Below are 19,041 nucleotides of genomic sequence, written 5' to 3'. Positions count from 1 at the left end.
TCTTGCCTGGAGAATCTCATGGACAGAGGAGCCTGACAGGCTGCAGTCCATAGGGTCACACAGAGTCAGACAGGGCTAAAGCAACTTAGCATGCACACACAATGTTGAAGGGCAGTTAATATCATGTAGCAGTGTAATGGTTTCACTTTCCAGCATGACATGTATGAAGAAGTACTCAACAAGTTGCTCTATTTACCACTAAGAACTGACTGTAGGATTTTAGTAATTATTATTTTGTCAGTTGTGAGGTAAGCTCGGGAAGAGGCATGCACAAGGTAGCTTTGTGAGTAGCTAGGAAGTGCATTATTACAAGAATAAAAGAAGATGAGCAGTCAACAACAGTCCTGCTTTTATTTGGAAAAAGTTCAAAGAAGGAGTGAATATTTTAAATATGATCAAATAAATATACATCTTTTTAGCATGGGTTGTGTAAAGAAAGATGCATATGTACAATACTCCCCTTTTCCACTGAAACGTACTAGTTCACAGGGGAAAGGTGCTTGCGTAAGTTTTTGAAATAAGATATGGGACACCAATAATGCCAGATAATTTCTTCTCAACAAGTGCAGCTTAGCACTATATATTCAGTATCTAAAATAGAACTAAATTTGTCATTTTGGGGACAAAATATCATGGTTTTTAATGTTGAGGATGTCAGGATTTCCTTAGAAGACTGACCTATGGCACAAAAAACAACTCTTGCTCAACAGTTGACTTTATTTCCTTGGAGAAAAATATCAATGATTTGTTATTTGGAGTATTTAAAGATAGCAACAAAATATGAAGAAATAACCAGCAGCTCTCATGAAGTCATCTTTACTTAACAGGCTATGTTCTACTCTCTGGAAGCCCAGTCACTGGTTGGTTGATTTACCCTAAAAAGAGAGATCTGGGATGATATTGCAGCTCTCTCTGGCTTCCATGTTACTTCCCTTGTCCTGGAACCGTTCTCCATTTTGCCCTGCCTAGCAGATTGCCCAAACTATGCATGAGTTAATCCTACCCTCTGAGTTTGGGTTTGTTTTCCAGCTCTACTCATCTGGGGCAAGTTTCTGCAACAGGGCTAGTTTCCCTTGGCTCATGTCCAGTGTGCTGGTGAGGTTCTGCCTGTTTTCAGCTTGCCGCGTTTTGCACTGTTTGAGATGGAGATGCTTTGATTCAACACCACCTGGTGGGTATTCAGTGCCCTCCAAGACTGTGAATTCCTACTGGTTTTTCTTTGCCTTTCCTGTCTAGCCTCATTATTTCAGAAAATGTTAATTACATTATCTTGTTCATACTAAATACAGTCATCCAGGAATTATTCAGAAGAAAACACTGGCATCATGCTATATCCAGTTACTTGCAATTTATTCCAATTATTGAAAACACAGAAAAAAAAAAAAAGAGATCAGTCTACTCTTTATAAGTCATCAAAGGCTCTTAACATTTATTGGGAAATGACCAATAAACCTTGGCCAAGAATCCCTACTGATTTTATAGGACATAAATTTATTAAATTTAGCAGATATTTTCTCAGAAAGGGCTCAAACCCACCTAATTTCAACTCAAACTTTTTTTTTGGCAATAATCCCAGTAATGGTTGACCTACTGGCAAAATGTAAATTCTCTCTGATAACTGCATTTATCTTGGTATATACACCATTTCTTGGCTGGGATTTTACCAACATTAAATTATCTTGAGTAATGTGAAAGATGAGACTAAGAGGATGGTACAGACCCGCAAAGGTACTCTAGAGTCAAGAACTGATATTTAGTTGGTCCTCAATAAGAGAGCTGGGCCCGTGGTTCATGGCTGTTATCCATTCTAGCTGATTGATGTTTTTGTTGCTAATATTTTGAGTATACACATTTTGAAGATTTCTGAGCCTTCTAATCATTCATATGTTGCTCTGTACACAGAGGTGGCACAGTGGTAAAGGGTCCTCCTGCAATGCAGGAGCAGCAGCAGATGTGCATTTGATCCCTGAGCTGGGAAGATCCCCTGGAGGAGGACATGGCAACCAGTATTCTTGCCTGGAGAATTCCATAGACAGAGGAGCCTGGTGGGCTACCATCCATGGGGTTGCAAAGAGTCAGACACAACTGAAACAATTTGGCATGCATGCATGCATAAATAGCAGGTGTCAGGCGTACTGAATTACCAGTGGATGGTATCTGTAGACTTGTTTCTGTCTATTTGAGTCTCAAGGCAGCCAAGGATGCTCCTGTGTCTCCTCCAACTAGGCCCAGGTTGGCTTTTCCTAGATATTGTAGAACTGGACAAAATTGGGCATTTAGACCATAATCAAGGTCCTGGAGTTTAGTGCCATCTCAGGTTCAATGTGCAAAGGTTCATTATGGCTAACTGCAAGGATTCATTCATGGGTAATTGGAACAGAAACAATTTTACAAAAGGATATTCTGTTTTTAGTTGAAAGATGGTTTTCTGATGCAGCTTTCATGTCCACCAAAGAACTTGGGTCCTTTAATGATAGAGAAAAGAAGAACTTCCTTTTAGGAAGATAAACATAGGTTTCTAAGCATTTTGTTAGAATTATTACTTTCAGTTATATAGCAGGTACAGACCTCAAGTTTTACAAAATTCAGGTTTGCAGGAAATATAATTTCATTTTTCCATAACTCAACCCAATTTCTAGTTCAAGTTCTGATTTCACAAGAGGTGGCAGACACTTCATAGACAGTTTGGCAGGGGTTGCATCTAAACTGAGGAGACTTCTGTAGGATTAGCATGTCAGAGAAAGAGGATGAAACATTTGATCTTTGCTCCTCCTCTGCCATGCTGGCTCCCCTAAGATTTTCACTCTGTATCTTTCCTCAAAGGCAGCTGGCCGCACGAATTGCGGCTGGATAGACCTTGGCCCATCAGCAAGGTTCCTTTAGGTCTGCTGCTTCTGCTGTCTCTCTGCCCTTTTGGGTATCTGGGGCTCATCATGTTGGGCTTCCAGAACCTCCATGGTACTATGCAAGATTTCACTGTCCATTATGGTAGCTACCAGTCACATGCAGCTGTTGAAATCTAAATTAATTAAAACTCAATAAAACTTTAGCTCCTTAGTTATGCTAGCCACATTTCTGAGCCCTAGTGGTTTTCCTCAATAGCCCTAGTGGCTAGAAGCTACTGTGTTGGACACCCATGTATAGAGCATTTCATTCAGCACAAAAAATGCTATTGAAATGGTCTTGGCTGGACTGGACACACGACCCAGCCTTTTCTTATCTTAGGGTCTTGCCACTTCTCTGGGCTCTGACAAATGGAATGAATGGAAATTATCTCCCTTGGCTCTCAGTTCCCATAGATAGATCCTGCCAAAGGCTTCTGCCAGAATAGGGTGGGAAGAGATCAGTGAGTCCTGCTTTCGGGGACCACCAGCATGTAGCCTCTCATTACTTTCCAGCCAACTTCTTAATCCCATTCCAGTCCAGGAAATCCATTTCTTATCTCTAGGAAAGGAAGTTATACTACTGTATATACCAGCACTGTCCAATAGGAAAATAAGGCAAGCACACGTATAATTAAAATTTTTCCAGTAGCCACATTAAAAGAGTAATGAATGAAATTAATTTTTAATGTCTTTTTTATCCAATACATTTAAAATATTATCATTTCAATAGGCAGTCAATAGAAAACTTTTAAATAAGATATATCCTCTTCATTTGTACATACTAAGTCTTTGAAATTGGTGTGTATTTTATACTGACAGCACATCTCAATTTCAACTAGCCACATTTCAAATGTTCAGTAGTCACATATAGCTTTAGGTTATCATATTGAACAGTACAGGTCTCTAACTGGATATATTTCATTACCCCCTAAAGGGCTTGGGTTCCGAAACTGAAAAACAAGGAGAAATTCCCTGTTTCCCTACATTCTGTTATACCACTTTCCTGAAACAATAAGCAAAACCCAGTCTATCTGAGGGTGGATGTGGGGCTTCCATGGTGGCTCAGACGGTAAAGAATCTGCCTGCAATGCGGGAGATCGGGGTTTGATCCCTGGGCCGGGAAGATTCCCCTGGAAGAAGGAATGGCTACCCACTCTAGTATTCTTGCCTGGAGAATCCCATGGACAGAGGAGCCTGGCAGGCTACAGTCCATGGGGTCACAACAGTTGGACACAACCGAGCAACTAACAGTAACCTGATGCTGCAGGTGTCTTTGGGTGGGGTATAGGAGGAGAAAGGCCACAGGATAAAAAGAATACTCGGAAAAACAACTACTACAAAAACCTCAGTTAATATTTCAAAAGTATCAGCCTGCCACAGTGAGTTTTTTAAGGGTATAAATATTGCTGTAGGATTGTCAGAAGAAGTTTGTTTGTTATGGGCATAAAAGAAATAGTAATTTTATTAGCAGTTAAAAATTGCAGTAATATTGTTGTGTATTGTATAGCTGCTATGGTAACTGGAAAACAATGCAAAAATCTGCAGTGCAGTGCTATTGTTGCGGGTAAATCTTATTACTATGACTAAGGCACAGTTAAGTTCTATTAGTAGTTAAATCCTGCAATAATACCGCTGACAATTTTTTACTGCAAAAACTGTAAAACCCAAGGATAAGAATTTTATTACCAGGGATGATAATAATTCAAGCCTATGGTTGCACTTCATAGACCAGAATCTCCATTTAGGGGGTTAATTGGCAAAGCTGCTTCAGTGAAAATAATTTCTATCATTTCAAAACTGTCATGGCACAGAGGATTTGAAATTTTGGGGTGGCATTTTCCATTTTTTTATATTTTATTTTCACTGTAAGCTTGGTGATATATAAAGGCAATATAGAAATTGTTTTAAATGTTGAATCTTTTAAGTAAAACAGCTATAACATTTTGCAGTCAACACCTGGGTCAAATGGACAGGACTATTAAAGTTACTTATATCCACAGGTGTATTACATGCAGATTAAGCCTGGGATGGAAGAAGATGATAAATCAAGACAGGGGTTTAGAAAGAGGCAGAAACACAGTTTGGAAGGGGCGAGGGTCAGTAGGATGTACTTACTGGTACATACTGGTAGGTAGGAGAAATGGGAACCTTAAGAAAAAGGTAATTTCTAGAATGCCAAAAGATCTCAGATGATATATGGCACGAAAGGTGGTCATGGGGATTGGGGCCAATTGAATTCTTAGTAATTATTAAAAATTTCTGTGTATACATAGGTTATTGGTGTTCCACTCTAGGTAATCACTGAGTTTAATGGAAGACAAATAATGTTGAAAGTAGTTTATTTTGAGATTTGTTATTCCTTGAGGTAGCAATGTTTGGTAACAACTAAGTATTGCCCAAGTTATTCTTGAAGGTTAATTTTTATGTTTATTATGTATTATTTTTGACTCTGCTAAAAAATATAATGATGTACATTATTAATTGCTATTTATTGACTGTTTACTGTATGTCAGGCACTTTACATACTTATCTTCCATCTTCTCAACATCCCAGAAAGGAAGCGTGATGATTTGTTTGACAGAATAAGAAACTGGGACTTAGAGAGGTGAAGTGATTTGTGTTAATTTCCTGCATGTATATTGAACATCTGTTTCTGAAAATTCTTTGAGAGCAGGGACTATACCTTTTATGTGCCATTAATAACATTTCATGCGATCAATACTCAGTTGGTACTCCCTATCAGCTAAGTGGATAGAAAGATCTTAAAATATTCTATATTTAAGGTTCTCCAATAAATTTAGTTAGCAAACAGGTTATTAAAACAAAAAAAGTCATGAGGGAAGAAGTAGCTATTCTGTGGGGTCTCCAGGAGCCTATGAACTTGAGCTTAGCAACAGGGTTAAGGTCTGTTTTTAATTCCTCCATTTCTAAACTTGGGCTCTTCTTAGCTACTTTTGCAGCTAGGATGAAAAAGAAGAGTTTACATCCAAGAGAAATACTTCCCCTAAAAAGAAGAACTATCATTTAAGAAACTCTTTCTTAGTTTCTTGAAGTTTTCCACAACTTGAGAAAGATTCCCTAGGGTCCTACACACTCCTTCTCCTTCTTTTTTTAAAAATAGTTTGTGTGTGTGTGCTTGTTTTTCTTCCGGATCAAACCTGTGCTGCTTGCATTGGCAGTATGGAGTCTTAACCACTAGACCACCAGGGAAGTCCCCTCTTCCTTTTTAGGAAGGGAAAGAGTATTAAAAGAAATCAGAATAACCACATGAGAAAGTCTGTGAATTTCTGAAGAATAATAATAAAAAATAGGATGCAAACCCCACTTGATTATCATGTGGGTTGTTCCTGAAGGACACCACAGATTAAAATAGGTTATGACCATTTCTATAAATTAGCCATTAAAAAATCCATACACTTAGAGTCTGTTAATGATGCAGAATATATCACTATATGAGATCATAATAGATGTAGGTTACAGTGACTTAGTAAGCCACTCAGGAAGGACAGGAGAGAACTTTAAGATGTACACAAAATCAGAATCAATATAATTATTATGGTTATCTTTCCTATTTTAAAATTAAGACTATAGCAAAATAAGTGATATCTATGCCCTTTTCTGTAAAATGTGCACTGTGTTCTTGTAATATTATTAGATCACTTTCTTTATTGCAAATGGAAATGGAATTAGATACTGGATTCAAGCCTTCTATGTCTCCCAATCGATGCTGATTCTTCAGTCTCTCCTTTCTCTTGCCTCCCCGTGGCTACAGATGAGCTCAACTCTCACCCATCACTGCCCTCTTTCCTGACCTTAAAAGAATCCTTCCCTAGATGGTAACACCTTTCAAGCTATTTTGTCCACACATCCTGATCTCTATCCTTAGTAAGATTAAGAATGTGCTCTAATTATTTCCTGGACTCATCTTGCCTGTTTTCTCTTCATGAGTCAGTTTCCCTCTTTTTCTCAATTGACCCATTGCTTCTAGGGTGCTGCTACTTCTCTGACCATTCCCTCCTGTCTCCTTCCCACCTTACTTCTTCCTCAAATGCTGAGATTTCCCCCAAAGTTCACTCTTTGTCTTCTTTCTCTAAACCGGAGGTCTGTGGACTACCTAAAATTGAAAGCAAATTTTTGTCTTAGGATAGGACCTATTTCTCCTCGGTAAAATATCTATACCTTTCATCACCGTTCTCAAAAGGGTCCTTGGCTCCTTTAACAAGGTTAAGTGCCCCTGCCCGCACACTCTTCTTAGGTTATTTCATCCTCCCCTTTGCCCATAACCACTCTTCTTATATGCTAACCCTCCGAAATTCATCTATAAGAGAGAGAGAAAAAGATCGATAGCGAAGAAGAGAAACTAGGATTCATAAAAACGTTTAAGAATTATAACAAGAAGAAATCGCAATATGAACATTTTATGTCCCTGGTGGCTCAGAGTGTAAAGCGTCTCCCTGCAATGCGGGAGACCCGGGTTTGATCCCTGGGTCGGGAAGATCCCCTGGAAAAGGAAGTGGCAACCCACTCCAGTATTCTTGCCTGGAGAATCCCATGGACGGAGGAGCCTGGTAGGCTACGGTCTACCGAGTCGCAAAGAGTCGGACACGACTGAGCTACCTCACTTTTGGTTATTGAATCTGGTTCATTAAGGACCAGCAGATCTAATGTTTGGTAGGGGCTTGGCCAGGTCATTACAGTTGGTCAGAGGAAAAATCCCAGGAGGTTAAACCAAGGCTCTGTGCGCAAACACCCTAGCAGCTAGTGGCAGAGAGGGCACACCCAACTCCTAGGGTGGGGATAGGAGAGAACTGGACGAGAAAACCACAGCAGCTCCACAGCTCACAGCTGCAGAGAAGCCAGTCCCGGGCTCTGCTCTGACTCCAGCTATAAACCCCGCCCAGCACCTTTGACCGACATCCACCTTCAGCAACCACCTTCCAGATCACTATAAACACTCTTCACTCCTCCCACCTAGCTCTTCCCTCTTGAAGCCAATCAGAGGAATGGGAGGGATTGTCCGTAGAGGGTTCCAATTTTTTTTTTTTTTTTAAAGAAGGGTAGATTGTACGCCGCGTTCCGCCTGGCGGAAAAACACCTCCAGAACTAGGGGAGGGTGGAGCTCTGTGATGGGCACCCTGCTCGGCCAATGAGGCGCCCCTGCCCCTCAAAGGCCCGGTCGCCGAGGTGGGCGGGGCAAGCGCGGGACCCAGCCAATGGCGGCGGGGCGGACGGAGGTTGAGCCGCCCTGGGTAGGGTTAGTGTGAGAGGTGCGGCGGGGGAGGTAATGATGATGGTGGCGGAGGAGAAAGGCGGGGGAGGGGGTGCTGGGCGCTGAGCGGCGGCTCTGGCAGGGTTTTGTAGGGTGGGGGACGGTCGCGGGGCTACTGCGTCCGGGAGGGGGCGGGCGTGAGGCGCGCTGTCCGCCTGAGGGGCTGCAGACCCCGGCTCCCGGGAGCGCCGCTGCTGGCTCGGCTGTTCCATGTGGCTCCGGCGGGGATGGAGGACTCGGTGGCGGCGGCGGCGGCTTCTGCTGCGGCGGCGACGGAGGAGCGGCGCTGAGGAGGGAACCGGGCCAGACTCAGCCCGACAGCGGGATTAGAGGTGTGAGGAGGGGGCGGGAGTGGACGTGCTGCGGGGCCGGGGCTCGGGTACCGGGCTGGGGGGTCTTCTGGCACCGCCTGGGTGACAGAGACTGCGGGCGAGCCACCGCCTGCCTCCGCTGGGGGCAGGGGTCTGGGCTGTGTGCGGGAGGAGAGGAGGCTCCGGCGGACTCTTCCCTGAGGATGGGGGAGGGAGGCACCGCACCGTGCACTTGCCCCTTTGGTCATTGCTTCACGCCCAGGCAGGAGTTTCCATTTCCCTCCGGTTGGCAGCGAAGGTGAATGAGAGCCCAAGTGGCCAGGAGCCGGGACACTGCCCTCTCTCTGTCTTGAGATTTCCCTCCACTCCTCTTTTCCCATCCGTTTCCCCCTCCGACTCAGCAGCAGCATTCGTCCCCGCTCCTTAATTTGCTCCACGCACTTATTTTAGGACTTAGAGCTATTAATTATCACCTGAAAAATAAAGTTTATTTTAAAATACTCCACTCCTTCCTCTGACTGGCGGTGGACATTAAGCAGCATCTCTAGACTTTCCCGCTCTGCTCGCCCTTCTGTGATGCTAGGAGGAGGTAGGGCCCCGGCTTTTGCCTCTCAATTGTTGATGCTGATTACCTGATGTGTTGCTCCACGTCTGTGGTGTGAGTTGCAATTTCTTCCTTGGTATCTTGCATCCTTGACGTTACTGGCTTTTGAGGTTAGTGTTTTGTTTCATTGTTTGAAAAACATGCTGGAGAACTGGGGTCGTCTGTTGCAGTGTTATCTGACGTGGGTGGTTAGTCGCTTCTTATGCTTCTCTTCTCATATTTTTTCTCTTTGTTTTGCTTTTCAGTCCTCCAGAATACATAGCATATAGACCCGAGGTGGAATGGTGATATCTCCATGAGGGAACCTCCTCTCACTCATCCTGTCATGTGTGTGATGCTCTTCTTGACTGGGCCATTCATCTAGGATGGGATTTACCCTGTGAAACAGGAAGAAGACTTTATGGACCCCAAACATCATTTCAAGTTGTAGTTGAGTTTTTTAAAGTACAGACATACATGCAAAGCCCCTTTGCTTTGGACCTTCTGCTTTGTTAAAGCTGCTGTGTTGCTCACCCAGAACTGCTCCACTGTTTTGACTGATCATCATGGCTTCAGTTTGGAAGAGACTACAGCGTGTGGGAAAACACGCATCCAAGTTCCAGTTTGTGGCCTCCTACCAGGAACTGATGGTTGAATGTACCAAGAAATGGTAAGAGTGCCTGGGTGTAGAGTTTGCTGTGCTGTGGCCTAAACCCTGCTGCTTCTGACAGCGGATTTACCTTTCTGCAGTGCACAAGTGTGTAAAAGCTGGGCGGGGTGCAGATGACTCTCACAAGTACTATGGTGTGCGCTGTTGCTGCTGGTACCATTCCTGTGGGTTTTAATTACTGCACTTCAGTGTGGCTCAGAGGACTGTTACTATGAGAGCACACCAAGTACAGCAGACTTGGTCTTGAGGTCTTGCCTCATTAGTGTTAGGATAACTTTGATTTTTGTAATTTTAAGGAGATGTGAAAATGCCTATTGAAATATTGTAAACATATGTATATACTTTGATTAACACGTATGTCTATGTTTCAATAGAGTTTTAATACAGAAATCTATTCTTGTAGGGTGGTGCTGGTCTGTTTTTTTTCTTTTGCTTAAAATAAAGAATTTTTCATTATCTGATTAATAGAATGCCAGTCCACACAACCTTAGAAATTCTTTTGTTATATGCTTAGTCAGGCAACTGTATTTTATTTTAATTGCCTAATGAGATACATTTCTTGTCCAGACTTAAGGAAGCAATTAGTAGTGCTGGTCTGTGATTTGCTGCTTTCCACTTGAGCAAAGTAAATTTAGGGCTTTCTTTTCACTGCCCTGAATGATAAGCAAGAAGAATTCTTATTGGGCTTCCCTTGTAGCTCAGCTGGTAAAGAATCTCCCTACAATGCAGGAGACCTGGGTTCAATCCTTGGGTCAGGAAAATCCCCTGGAGAAGGAAATGGCAACTCACTCCAGTATTCTTGCCTAGAATCCGATGGACAGAGGAGCCTGGCAGGCTATAGTCCATGGGGTTGCAAGAGTCGGACACGACTTAGCAACTAAACTACTACTATTCTTATTAGAGGAAAAAAGTTAATCTTAAGAAAATGGTACTTTGGGTTTTGATTTATTGCGGTGATTAAGCAGTATTACTGCAAAAATAAGTCCATTTCATTATTCACACAGACTGTAATCTCATGTCTGTATTAATCTCTCTTTTTATAAGATGAAAAACAACTTGCTCTACTCTAGAACTCTTAAAGCATATCTGAATATTTATTTGGAAATTAGTTTCCAAATGCTTTTCTCTTAAACTTGTTAGAATGTTATTTTATGTGCAACTCAAGAAGTGCATGTATTGATTACATACTTTATACTAGGCTCTGTAGCTTTAGCGTTGAATATGAAATAATCCCCACCCTCAAGGAGTTCACTCTTAAGGAGTCTAGGGCAATGACAGGTCATGTAAATGAAGTCTCTGTGATAGGTGCAATAATATAAATATGTATGATGTAGGGATCTTAATCTATCTCCATCCCCTAACAGATGTTCTTGGGGACAGGTTATTTACTCCTCTGAGATAATTTTCATGTTGAGAAAGGTAATAATGGTATTACTTCACAGAAAGGGTTATTGTGGGGGAAAAAAAAGGGTTATTGTGAAGATTAAATGAGTTAAGACATGTAAAATGCTTGGAACAATGTCAGGCACATAGTAAATGCTCAACAAATGCCGTTTTTACTTACAAAGTTAGCAGAGAAGGAAATAACTCTTTAAGGGTAGGGTAGGTATGGGATGACTTTCTGGGAACCGAGCTGAGTTTTGAAAGGTTCATCATAATTGGCCAGGAAGCTAAAGGGGAAGAAATGAAGGATATTCTAGACGAAACAACTGCTTATGCAAAAGCATGGATGTGTGTGGTATGCCGGAAGTTCATGCAGTGTAACTGGATAATGATGGGCCTTAAAGTGGGAGGAATGCAGTGGACTATGTTGTTTTAGAGGCAGGCAGGAGTGAAGTGCTGTTATACATGCCTTGGACTTTATTCTGTGGGTGATGGAGAGATACTAAAAGGTTTTGAGCGGAAGAGACTTTAGGTTTGAAGAAAAGTGAAAGTGTTAGTCGCTTGGTCCTGTCCGACTCTTTGTGAACCAATGGAGTGAAGCCTGCCAGGCTCCTCTGTCCATGGAATTCTCCAGGCAAGAATACTGGAGTGGGTAGCTGGTCCCTTCTCCAGAGGATATTCCCAACCCAGGGGTCGAACCCAGGTCTCTGTGTTGCAGGTGGATTCTTTACCGTCTGAGTCACCAGGGAACCCTGACCTTAGATTTTTATTCTGGAAAATCATTTGGATGACAGTGTGAAGTAAGGATCATAGTGGAAAGGGTAACTGGAGGCTGTGACGGTAGGGTAGCTATTGCAATAGGTAAGGTGAGAGAAGAGGCTTAGACTAAGGCAGTGGCAGAGAAAGTGGGAGAATAGAGTAGAGTAGAATAGAATAGAGTAGAGACACTTATGCCCCAAAATGGATAATACTTAATGGTCATTTCAGTATGGGTCTGAAAAGGATGGGGACAAGGGAGAGGGAAAGGTCTGGGTTGACACCCGTTTTTGGTTTGGAGGACTAGTGTACTACTAACTCAACTAGGGAATACATGAGGAAGTTCCTGATTACAAGTTATTCTCAACTTGGTCTTATACTGGGGGCATCAACTATAAGATGGTTAAATTTGAATCCCTTTTCTTAAGGGAAATAGAACATATCTGGTGATTCTTTATTTACAACATGAGTTTCTTCCCCACAGTTTGCATCAGTCCTGGGTTTTTATTTTTCCTTGAGAAATATGTATGTTATTGTTAATGTGTCTCAAGGTAAAAGCCAAGAATGAAATTTAACTTGATTATTGATGAATAGATGGCTCAATTACTTTTAGGATTGGACATTATGGTATACCTATTAAATTAGGTCTTTATGATAAGGTCTGGCCTTAACACAAGAAGCATTTGGATATTGTAGAATTTTTAGATGTGTAGTTATAAATATTTTACATTTCCCCCCATCTCATTTAAAAATACAGTTTAAAGTTTAAAGTTAACAAGGTGACAGTGCCCAAAGAATAATATATTTGTTTGATGTACTGGAATTTTATTTATAAGTGGATCCTTAAATAGAGCTTTAAAATCTTTTCATTATATAAAAATTTGTTGTAATAAGTTTTAGTTAATATTCTTTTTGCTTTACTCTGCATAAGGTCCTTTTGATAAATACAGGTTAGGCCAAATTTCTATACTTAAATCCTGTAGCTCTCTTTTTTTATTTTTCATGCCTCATTTTGATGCTTGCAAGAATTTTTAAATTACTGAATATGTATGCTGAATTAGAATCTATTTAAAGGACATAAGAATAAAAATAGACTTGGACACATAGTAAGAACATACAGTTTTTCAGTTACATAAACATTTTAGGTATTGTTTTGAGGGTATGGAAAAATAAAAGGAGAGGAAGGAAATTTATAGATGCCAATTGAGTAAAGGGAAAGAGGCTTTGAAGATAAATTGCAGGTGTTGAGAGGATAAGAAAATAGATCTAATATACATTAGAGAAGAAGGAATAAACTATAAAAAGAGCAGCCAGCATTACATTAGGATTGTGCCTTTGTAAGTAAACTATGTATACACGTGCCATACCTTTTAGAACCTTGCTACTCCAAGTGTTTTCTGAGAAACAGGAGAATTTGCAAAGCCTGGGAATGAATCTGTTAGAACTGCTGTCCCTCAGGCCCTGCCCTAGACTTACTGGATCAGAATCTGCATTTTAGTGAGATCCATCCCTTGTCTTCCCTGATAGCTCAGTTGGTAAAGAATCTGCCTGCAATGCAGGAGACCCCAATTTGATTCTTGGGTCGGGAAGATCCCCTGGAGAAGGGATAGGCTACCCACTCCAGTATTCTTGGGCTTCCCTTGTGGTTCAGCTGGTAAAGAATCTACCTGCAATGTGCGAGACCTGGGTTTGATCCTTGGGTTGGGAGGATCCCCTGGAGAAGGGAAAAGCTACCCATTCCAGTATTCTGGCCTGGAGAATTCCATGGACTCTCTAGTCCATGAGGTCGCAGAGTCGGACTTGATGAGCAACTTTCACTTTCTTTATACCATGCATATTAAGGTTTAAGAAACAGTATTTTAAAGTAATATTTTCAGCCTGAGTGCCTATTCATGACTTCAGGATAAAGTATACTGATTTCTGCATGAATTTGAAACTCAAGGGAATGAAGATGAAACTTCCGGATTCAACAAGGGCGTAGTGTGTTGATGGAAGAGGTTAACGGGAATTAGGATATGTTTTCCTAGGAAGAACATGTGTTATTTCTGTGATTAAGGAGAGGAGAAATGTTTTCCATGTTCCCTTGTTATGGCTGTAGGTTATGAACCTGGGCGTGACAGGTAACAGGATGAAGGTAAGGGTTTCAGGAAGCCATCTTTAAGATTTAGGCCATGAGCAAACTCACAGCGTTTTACCCTTGATCAAAGGATGGATTCTATTTAAGGGGTTTGAGGTTTCTGCTTTCTTACACTTTTCTTTTTTGCTGTCTTATAGTATTTTTCATTTGCCCAACGTAGTATGTTTCCTTAGCTCAAGTGTCTAACTTAAAATTCTTTCTTGATGTAGTGGCTCTAGAAGTTAGGTCAGGAACAAAAAGCAGAAAGACTTATTCATCTGAGAGGATACTATACTGTTAAGTCCTGTTCTTCATCACTCCATAACCAGGTAGAGGCTCCAGTAAATTTGAAGATGTTAAGTGTTTATATTCCCCTTCTCTTATTGTTGTCCCCAAGTCATTTAATTATTAATCTCACTTAACTGATGTAGCTGTTGGCAAGTGGTGAGACTGGCCACTAGAGAGGACTCTGGGACAAAGAGACTATGCTGTCTTTCCTCTCAGTTTGTTTCTTCTCCTATTTTTCTTTTTAAAAAATATCACCTGCAGGTCTTTAGATTTCTGAGAGAAGTCTTGTATGAGCTCTCAATGGCTATTCAGCTGTTTAAGGAAACTACCTGAAAGTTGGCAAGTTGTGGATATGATCATTTAGTTTGCAGAACTCAATTCTGATAGGAGCTCCCTAATACATGATGAGAACTATTATGAGAATGTATTATATTTTCTGTGTATATCTCTGTATCATCTACATATGTGAACATATTTTACCTGTTTTTATATTTCTTCTATGTGAGTTTTTAAAAAGTATTTAAAGTACCATAAACTTTTCCCCAAAAGGCATACATATGTTGGTTTCTGATTTTTCTGTCATGTAAGAACTCCTTTTTCTTATTTTTAAATATAGTTTTAATTATAATTTATTTTTAAAATAGGTGACACAATCACATGGTTCAGAATTCTAGAGGTACAAAAAGGGGTTTATATCCCTGAAAGTAACCCCTCATTTTCTCCATTATTCCACAAGTTTTCGCACAGCTGTGACCTCAGGTTTTGAAAAGTGAAAAAGTAGCTTTTTCCAGAGCTTAAGTGTGTGACGCTCGCCTGTTGGATAAAATATGAACTCCTTAATCTGATGTTCCAGGCCCTCTGTAACTGATCCCAAGTTAGTTTTCCATTTGGACATTAGAATGCTACATGCACTGTGAATATTAGCTTGAGTTTATGAAGGCCAAGTTACATTAATAAGTACTTATTCAAATCCACTTCTTTGGGTGAATGAAGCAAGCATTTCTCTGTTGCTCTAATGGAATGAATTAGAGGAACATCTGCCTTGCTATAAAGAACCAACTTTTGAAATACATTTAAAAATAATAATAATTGAGAACAAGCTTGGTGTGTTTTAGAAGTATCTGGAAGGTTGGTGTGTCTGCAGCACAGTAGAGCAAGGGGTAAAATGGTAACAGGTGAGGTTTGAGTAGGTAGGGGTTAGATCACATATGGTCTTGAGGTCACGGTAAGGCTTTTGGATTTTAAGTGTGATAGGAAGCCATTGGAGAGGTTTGAGCGGGAAAGTAATATGATTTACATTTTAAAAAGATTATTCTGGATACTTTGTGAAATATGAACTGTTCTGAGTAAAAACAGAAGCTAAGATGCTATTGTAGCAGTCCAAGTAGCAGAGGTCATGGTGGAGGTGGTGAGAAATGACTGGATGTATGTTGGTAACATACACATGCTCCTACCACACATTATTGAGGTATAACTTACACTTTTACATAAATAAGATGCATCTATTTAAAGTATAGTGCAATAAGTTTTGACAACAGTATAAACCCATGTGACTAGAAATAAATTTCTTGAAGGTGTAGTTGACAGGAGTTAATGATGGATTAGATATGTAAAGTGAGAGATCACTAATGACTACGGTTTTGGCCTGAGCAACCAGGTGAATGTAATACTAATTACAGGAATGGGGAACACCCAGGAGGAGAAAGTTTGTGAAGGGGAAATCAAGAATTGTCTTTGCTTTCTTAAAGCTTGGGACATCCAGCTGGAGATCTTAATTAGACAGTTAATTTAAGAATCTTGAGCTCAGGGGAGAGAAGAGGTCAGTCTCTCATAGTTTACAGATAGAATTTATAACTAAAGGGCTATAGGCAATTTTCTGTGGTGCTCATAGAGATTAAGAGAACTGAGGTCTGAGCCTTGGGACATTTCAACATATAGAGGGGAGGAAGAGGAAGAACCAGCAAAGGAGATTAAAAACAATCAGTAGTGAGGTAGGAGAGAAATTTGGAATGTGTGCTTTCCAAGGAATGAAGTATAAAATGTATCAGGAGAAGATTGGTTCACCGTGTCAAATACATTTGAGAGGTTGAGCAAGATGACCACTGGATTTGCAAGTTGGAAAGAGTTGATGACATTGAGGAATGGTTTGGGTCTTCCCTGTTAGCTCAGCTGGTGAAGAATCCGCCTGCAATGCAGGAGACCCCAGTTCGATTCCTGGGCCAGAAAGATTCACTAGAGAAGGGATAAGCTACCCACTCCAGTATTCTTGGGCTTCCCTTTTGGTTCAGCTGGTAAAGAATCCACCTGCAATGTGAGAGACCTGGGTTTGATCCCTGGGTTGGGAAGATCCCCTGGAGAAGGGAAAGGCTACCTACTCCAGAATCCTGGCCTGGAGAATTCCATGGACTTTCTAGTCCATGGGGTCACAAAGAGTCGGACACAACTGAGCGACTTTCACTTCACTTTGGGTGGAATGATGGGGATGACAGCATAATTAAATTGAGTTAGAGAAAAAGAGGTGGATACAGAGTCAGTAGAGATAATTTTGTTGGAAAATTTTGCTACAAAATGGAGAACTGGAGTACCTGGAGAGGGACAAGAGGTCAGGGTGTACCTTTCACATGGAAGATATTGCAGCATGTTTTAATGCTGATGGAAATGGTTGGTAAAGAAGGAAAAACTGATGATGTGCTGGGAGAGGAACTAACTTCAGGAGAAAGAGAGAAAGGGAACAGGATCCAGCACACAAATGGAAAGGCTGAACTTAAAGTAGTGCGTGTGTCAGTTGCTCAGTCATGTCTGTCTCTTTGCAACCCCATGGACTGTAGCCTGCCAGGCTCCTCTGTCCATAGAATTCTCCAGGCAAGAATACTCGAGTGGGTTGCCATTTCCGTCTCCAGAGGATCTTCCCGACTCAGGGATTGAACCGGGGTCTCCTGCATTACAGGCAGATACTTTACAGTCTGAGCTACAGAGAAGCCCTGAATTTAAGTAGAATCAGGGACAATTCATTGTTACAAGGAGGGAAGCAGACATGGATGAGAAGCATTTAGGTTGGTAGATTTGGTGGGGGAGGATGTAGGTGTTCTGTTCTGTTGGCTTTTGTTTTTGTAGGGAAATAATATTAGGGGTCATCATCCAAGGGGGAGGTAACAGAAAGTTATTGAAGGATTGACAGGAGAGGAGGTCTGAAATTGTTAAAACAAGAATGAATTGAGTAGGGAAATGTTGAAGGATTACTAGGTAGTGCTGAGGATGTTCTTAACATTGTGGTCATTACTTTAAAGTGAATGCACCAGCAAGTTTGCATATTTTACTTCAGTTATGTTATGTTCAGTGCTTGGATGCAGGCATGGAATAGGCAGACTTGGATTTAACCAGGAATGGGTTATATCCGAAATACATAACAGAGGAAAAGAAGGGCAAGGAAATTGGGAGTGAATGCATGAGGAGTGGTTATAGTGATGAACCATGAAGTATAGGATAGAAGAGGGGGAAAATAAGGACATAAGAGATAGGCTGGTTAACAGAAAAGTGAAGAGGATAAAAACTGTGAGATGTTAAAAAGATTCAATAGTTGTTGGGATTGGGATACCAGAGTGAATGAGCTGGAAAACTGGGAGGTAAGAGAGTGAGATGCTTGATTTTGGAGGATGTGGTTAACAGTAATGACAATATATAGGTAGTGGTCACCTTGTGTATTAGTTAAAAAAATAAACACACAACTTAAGTGTGTTTTTAATTAATATGCTTTATATGTTAAATATGAGTATACCTTAATTTCTCTTCTTTCTTTAAAATAAATTTAAGTAAAATAGGTCATCTTTTTGTATCAATACCCTTGGGGGGCTTTCATTCCTCTTTGAAGACTTGTAACTGTTAGGTTGTGACCATAGCAGTTGGTGGTTGAGATGGAATGGAGGAAAAGAATTTTAGCAGTGAAGAGAGCAATTAGGGAATTTAGAGGCTAAGGGACAAATTGTCTATGTGGCTCTTGAAATTGCTGAGACGCTGAGAATAATTGGAAGAGAAGTGGTTAAGACAGGGAGTCAAGTGCTGAAATCTTAGTGAATGAGAGAGAGGTGGGGCAAAAAGTTTTAATTTTTGAAACTTTCTATGACAAGTTTATGTGAATTTTAAACCTTATTCTTTGAAACAAAATAACAGTCTTCTTTTCCACTTGATGAATTGTCAGAGGTAGATGTAATTTTGTTGTTTAGTCACTAAGTTGTGTTTGACTCTTTTGAGACCCCATGGACCGTAGCCCCTCCAGGTTCTTTCCTCCACGGGATTCTCCAGGCTAGAACACTGGGGTTGCCATTCCCTTCTCCAGGGAATCTTCTCTACCCAGGGATTAAAACCCGCTTCTCCTGCATTGGCAAGTGGATTCTTTACTAGTGAGCAACCTGGGAAACCCAGATGTAATCTTAATAGAGAATAAGTTGAGTTGTTACTTTGTTAGTAATTTTATTTTAGTGTTTCATGGACTGATTTTTTTTGTAATTGAAATTATTATGTGTAGTATTTTATTGAGATTGTAAATGCTTGTTTTATGTGAAGTTCAGTTGTACAAAACTCAATTGTGATGGTTTAAGGAAAATAGTGGACTGTCTTTATGCCATAGTTGGATATTGTAGTGCTTACGTCACAGTTGTCTTTACACCAGACTCAGTATGCATCTAAGTCATTGGCTACTTTGGCCTCACCCAAGTTGCCTCTTTCATAAATAAAGTTTTATTAGAATATGGCCATGTCCATTTGTTTATTATCTATGGCTGCT

General features: G+C 40.8%; 1 protein-coding gene across 7 annotated transcripts in view; it reads left to right on the top strand.

Moving 5' to 3' along the window:
• EHBP1 (EH domain binding protein 1) overlaps positions 1–19,041 on the top strand; it is a 427,793-nt gene that overhangs the window by 79,695 nt on the left and 329,057 nt on the right. For 3 of the 7 annotated variants that reach the window (XM_043917688.1, XM_043917687.1, XM_043917681.1), the window contains exons 1-2: positions 8,142–8,486; positions 9,315–9,718. In XM_043917688.1, coding sequence (XP_043773623.1) covers positions 9,615–9,718 — 104 coding nt within the window. In that variant the 5' untranslated portion in view covers positions 8,142–8,486; positions 9,315–9,614. Of the gene's footprint in view, positions 1–8,141; positions 8,487–9,314; positions 9,719–19,041 lie in introns of those variants that run through there. The other 4 variants (XM_043917684.1, XM_043917685.1, XM_043917683.1 and 1 more) reach the window with 3 other exon arrangements.

This window comes from Cervus elaphus, chromosome 11 (assembly GCF_910594005.1).
Source record: "Cervus elaphus chromosome 11, mCerEla1.1, whole genome shotgun sequence".
NCBI classification, from domain to species: Eukaryota; Metazoa; Chordata; class Mammalia; order Artiodactyla; family Cervidae; genus Cervus; species Cervus elaphus.
The sequence above is the reverse complement of the archived record's forward strand: the minus strand, read 5'-3'. Positions and strand labels throughout refer to the sequence as shown.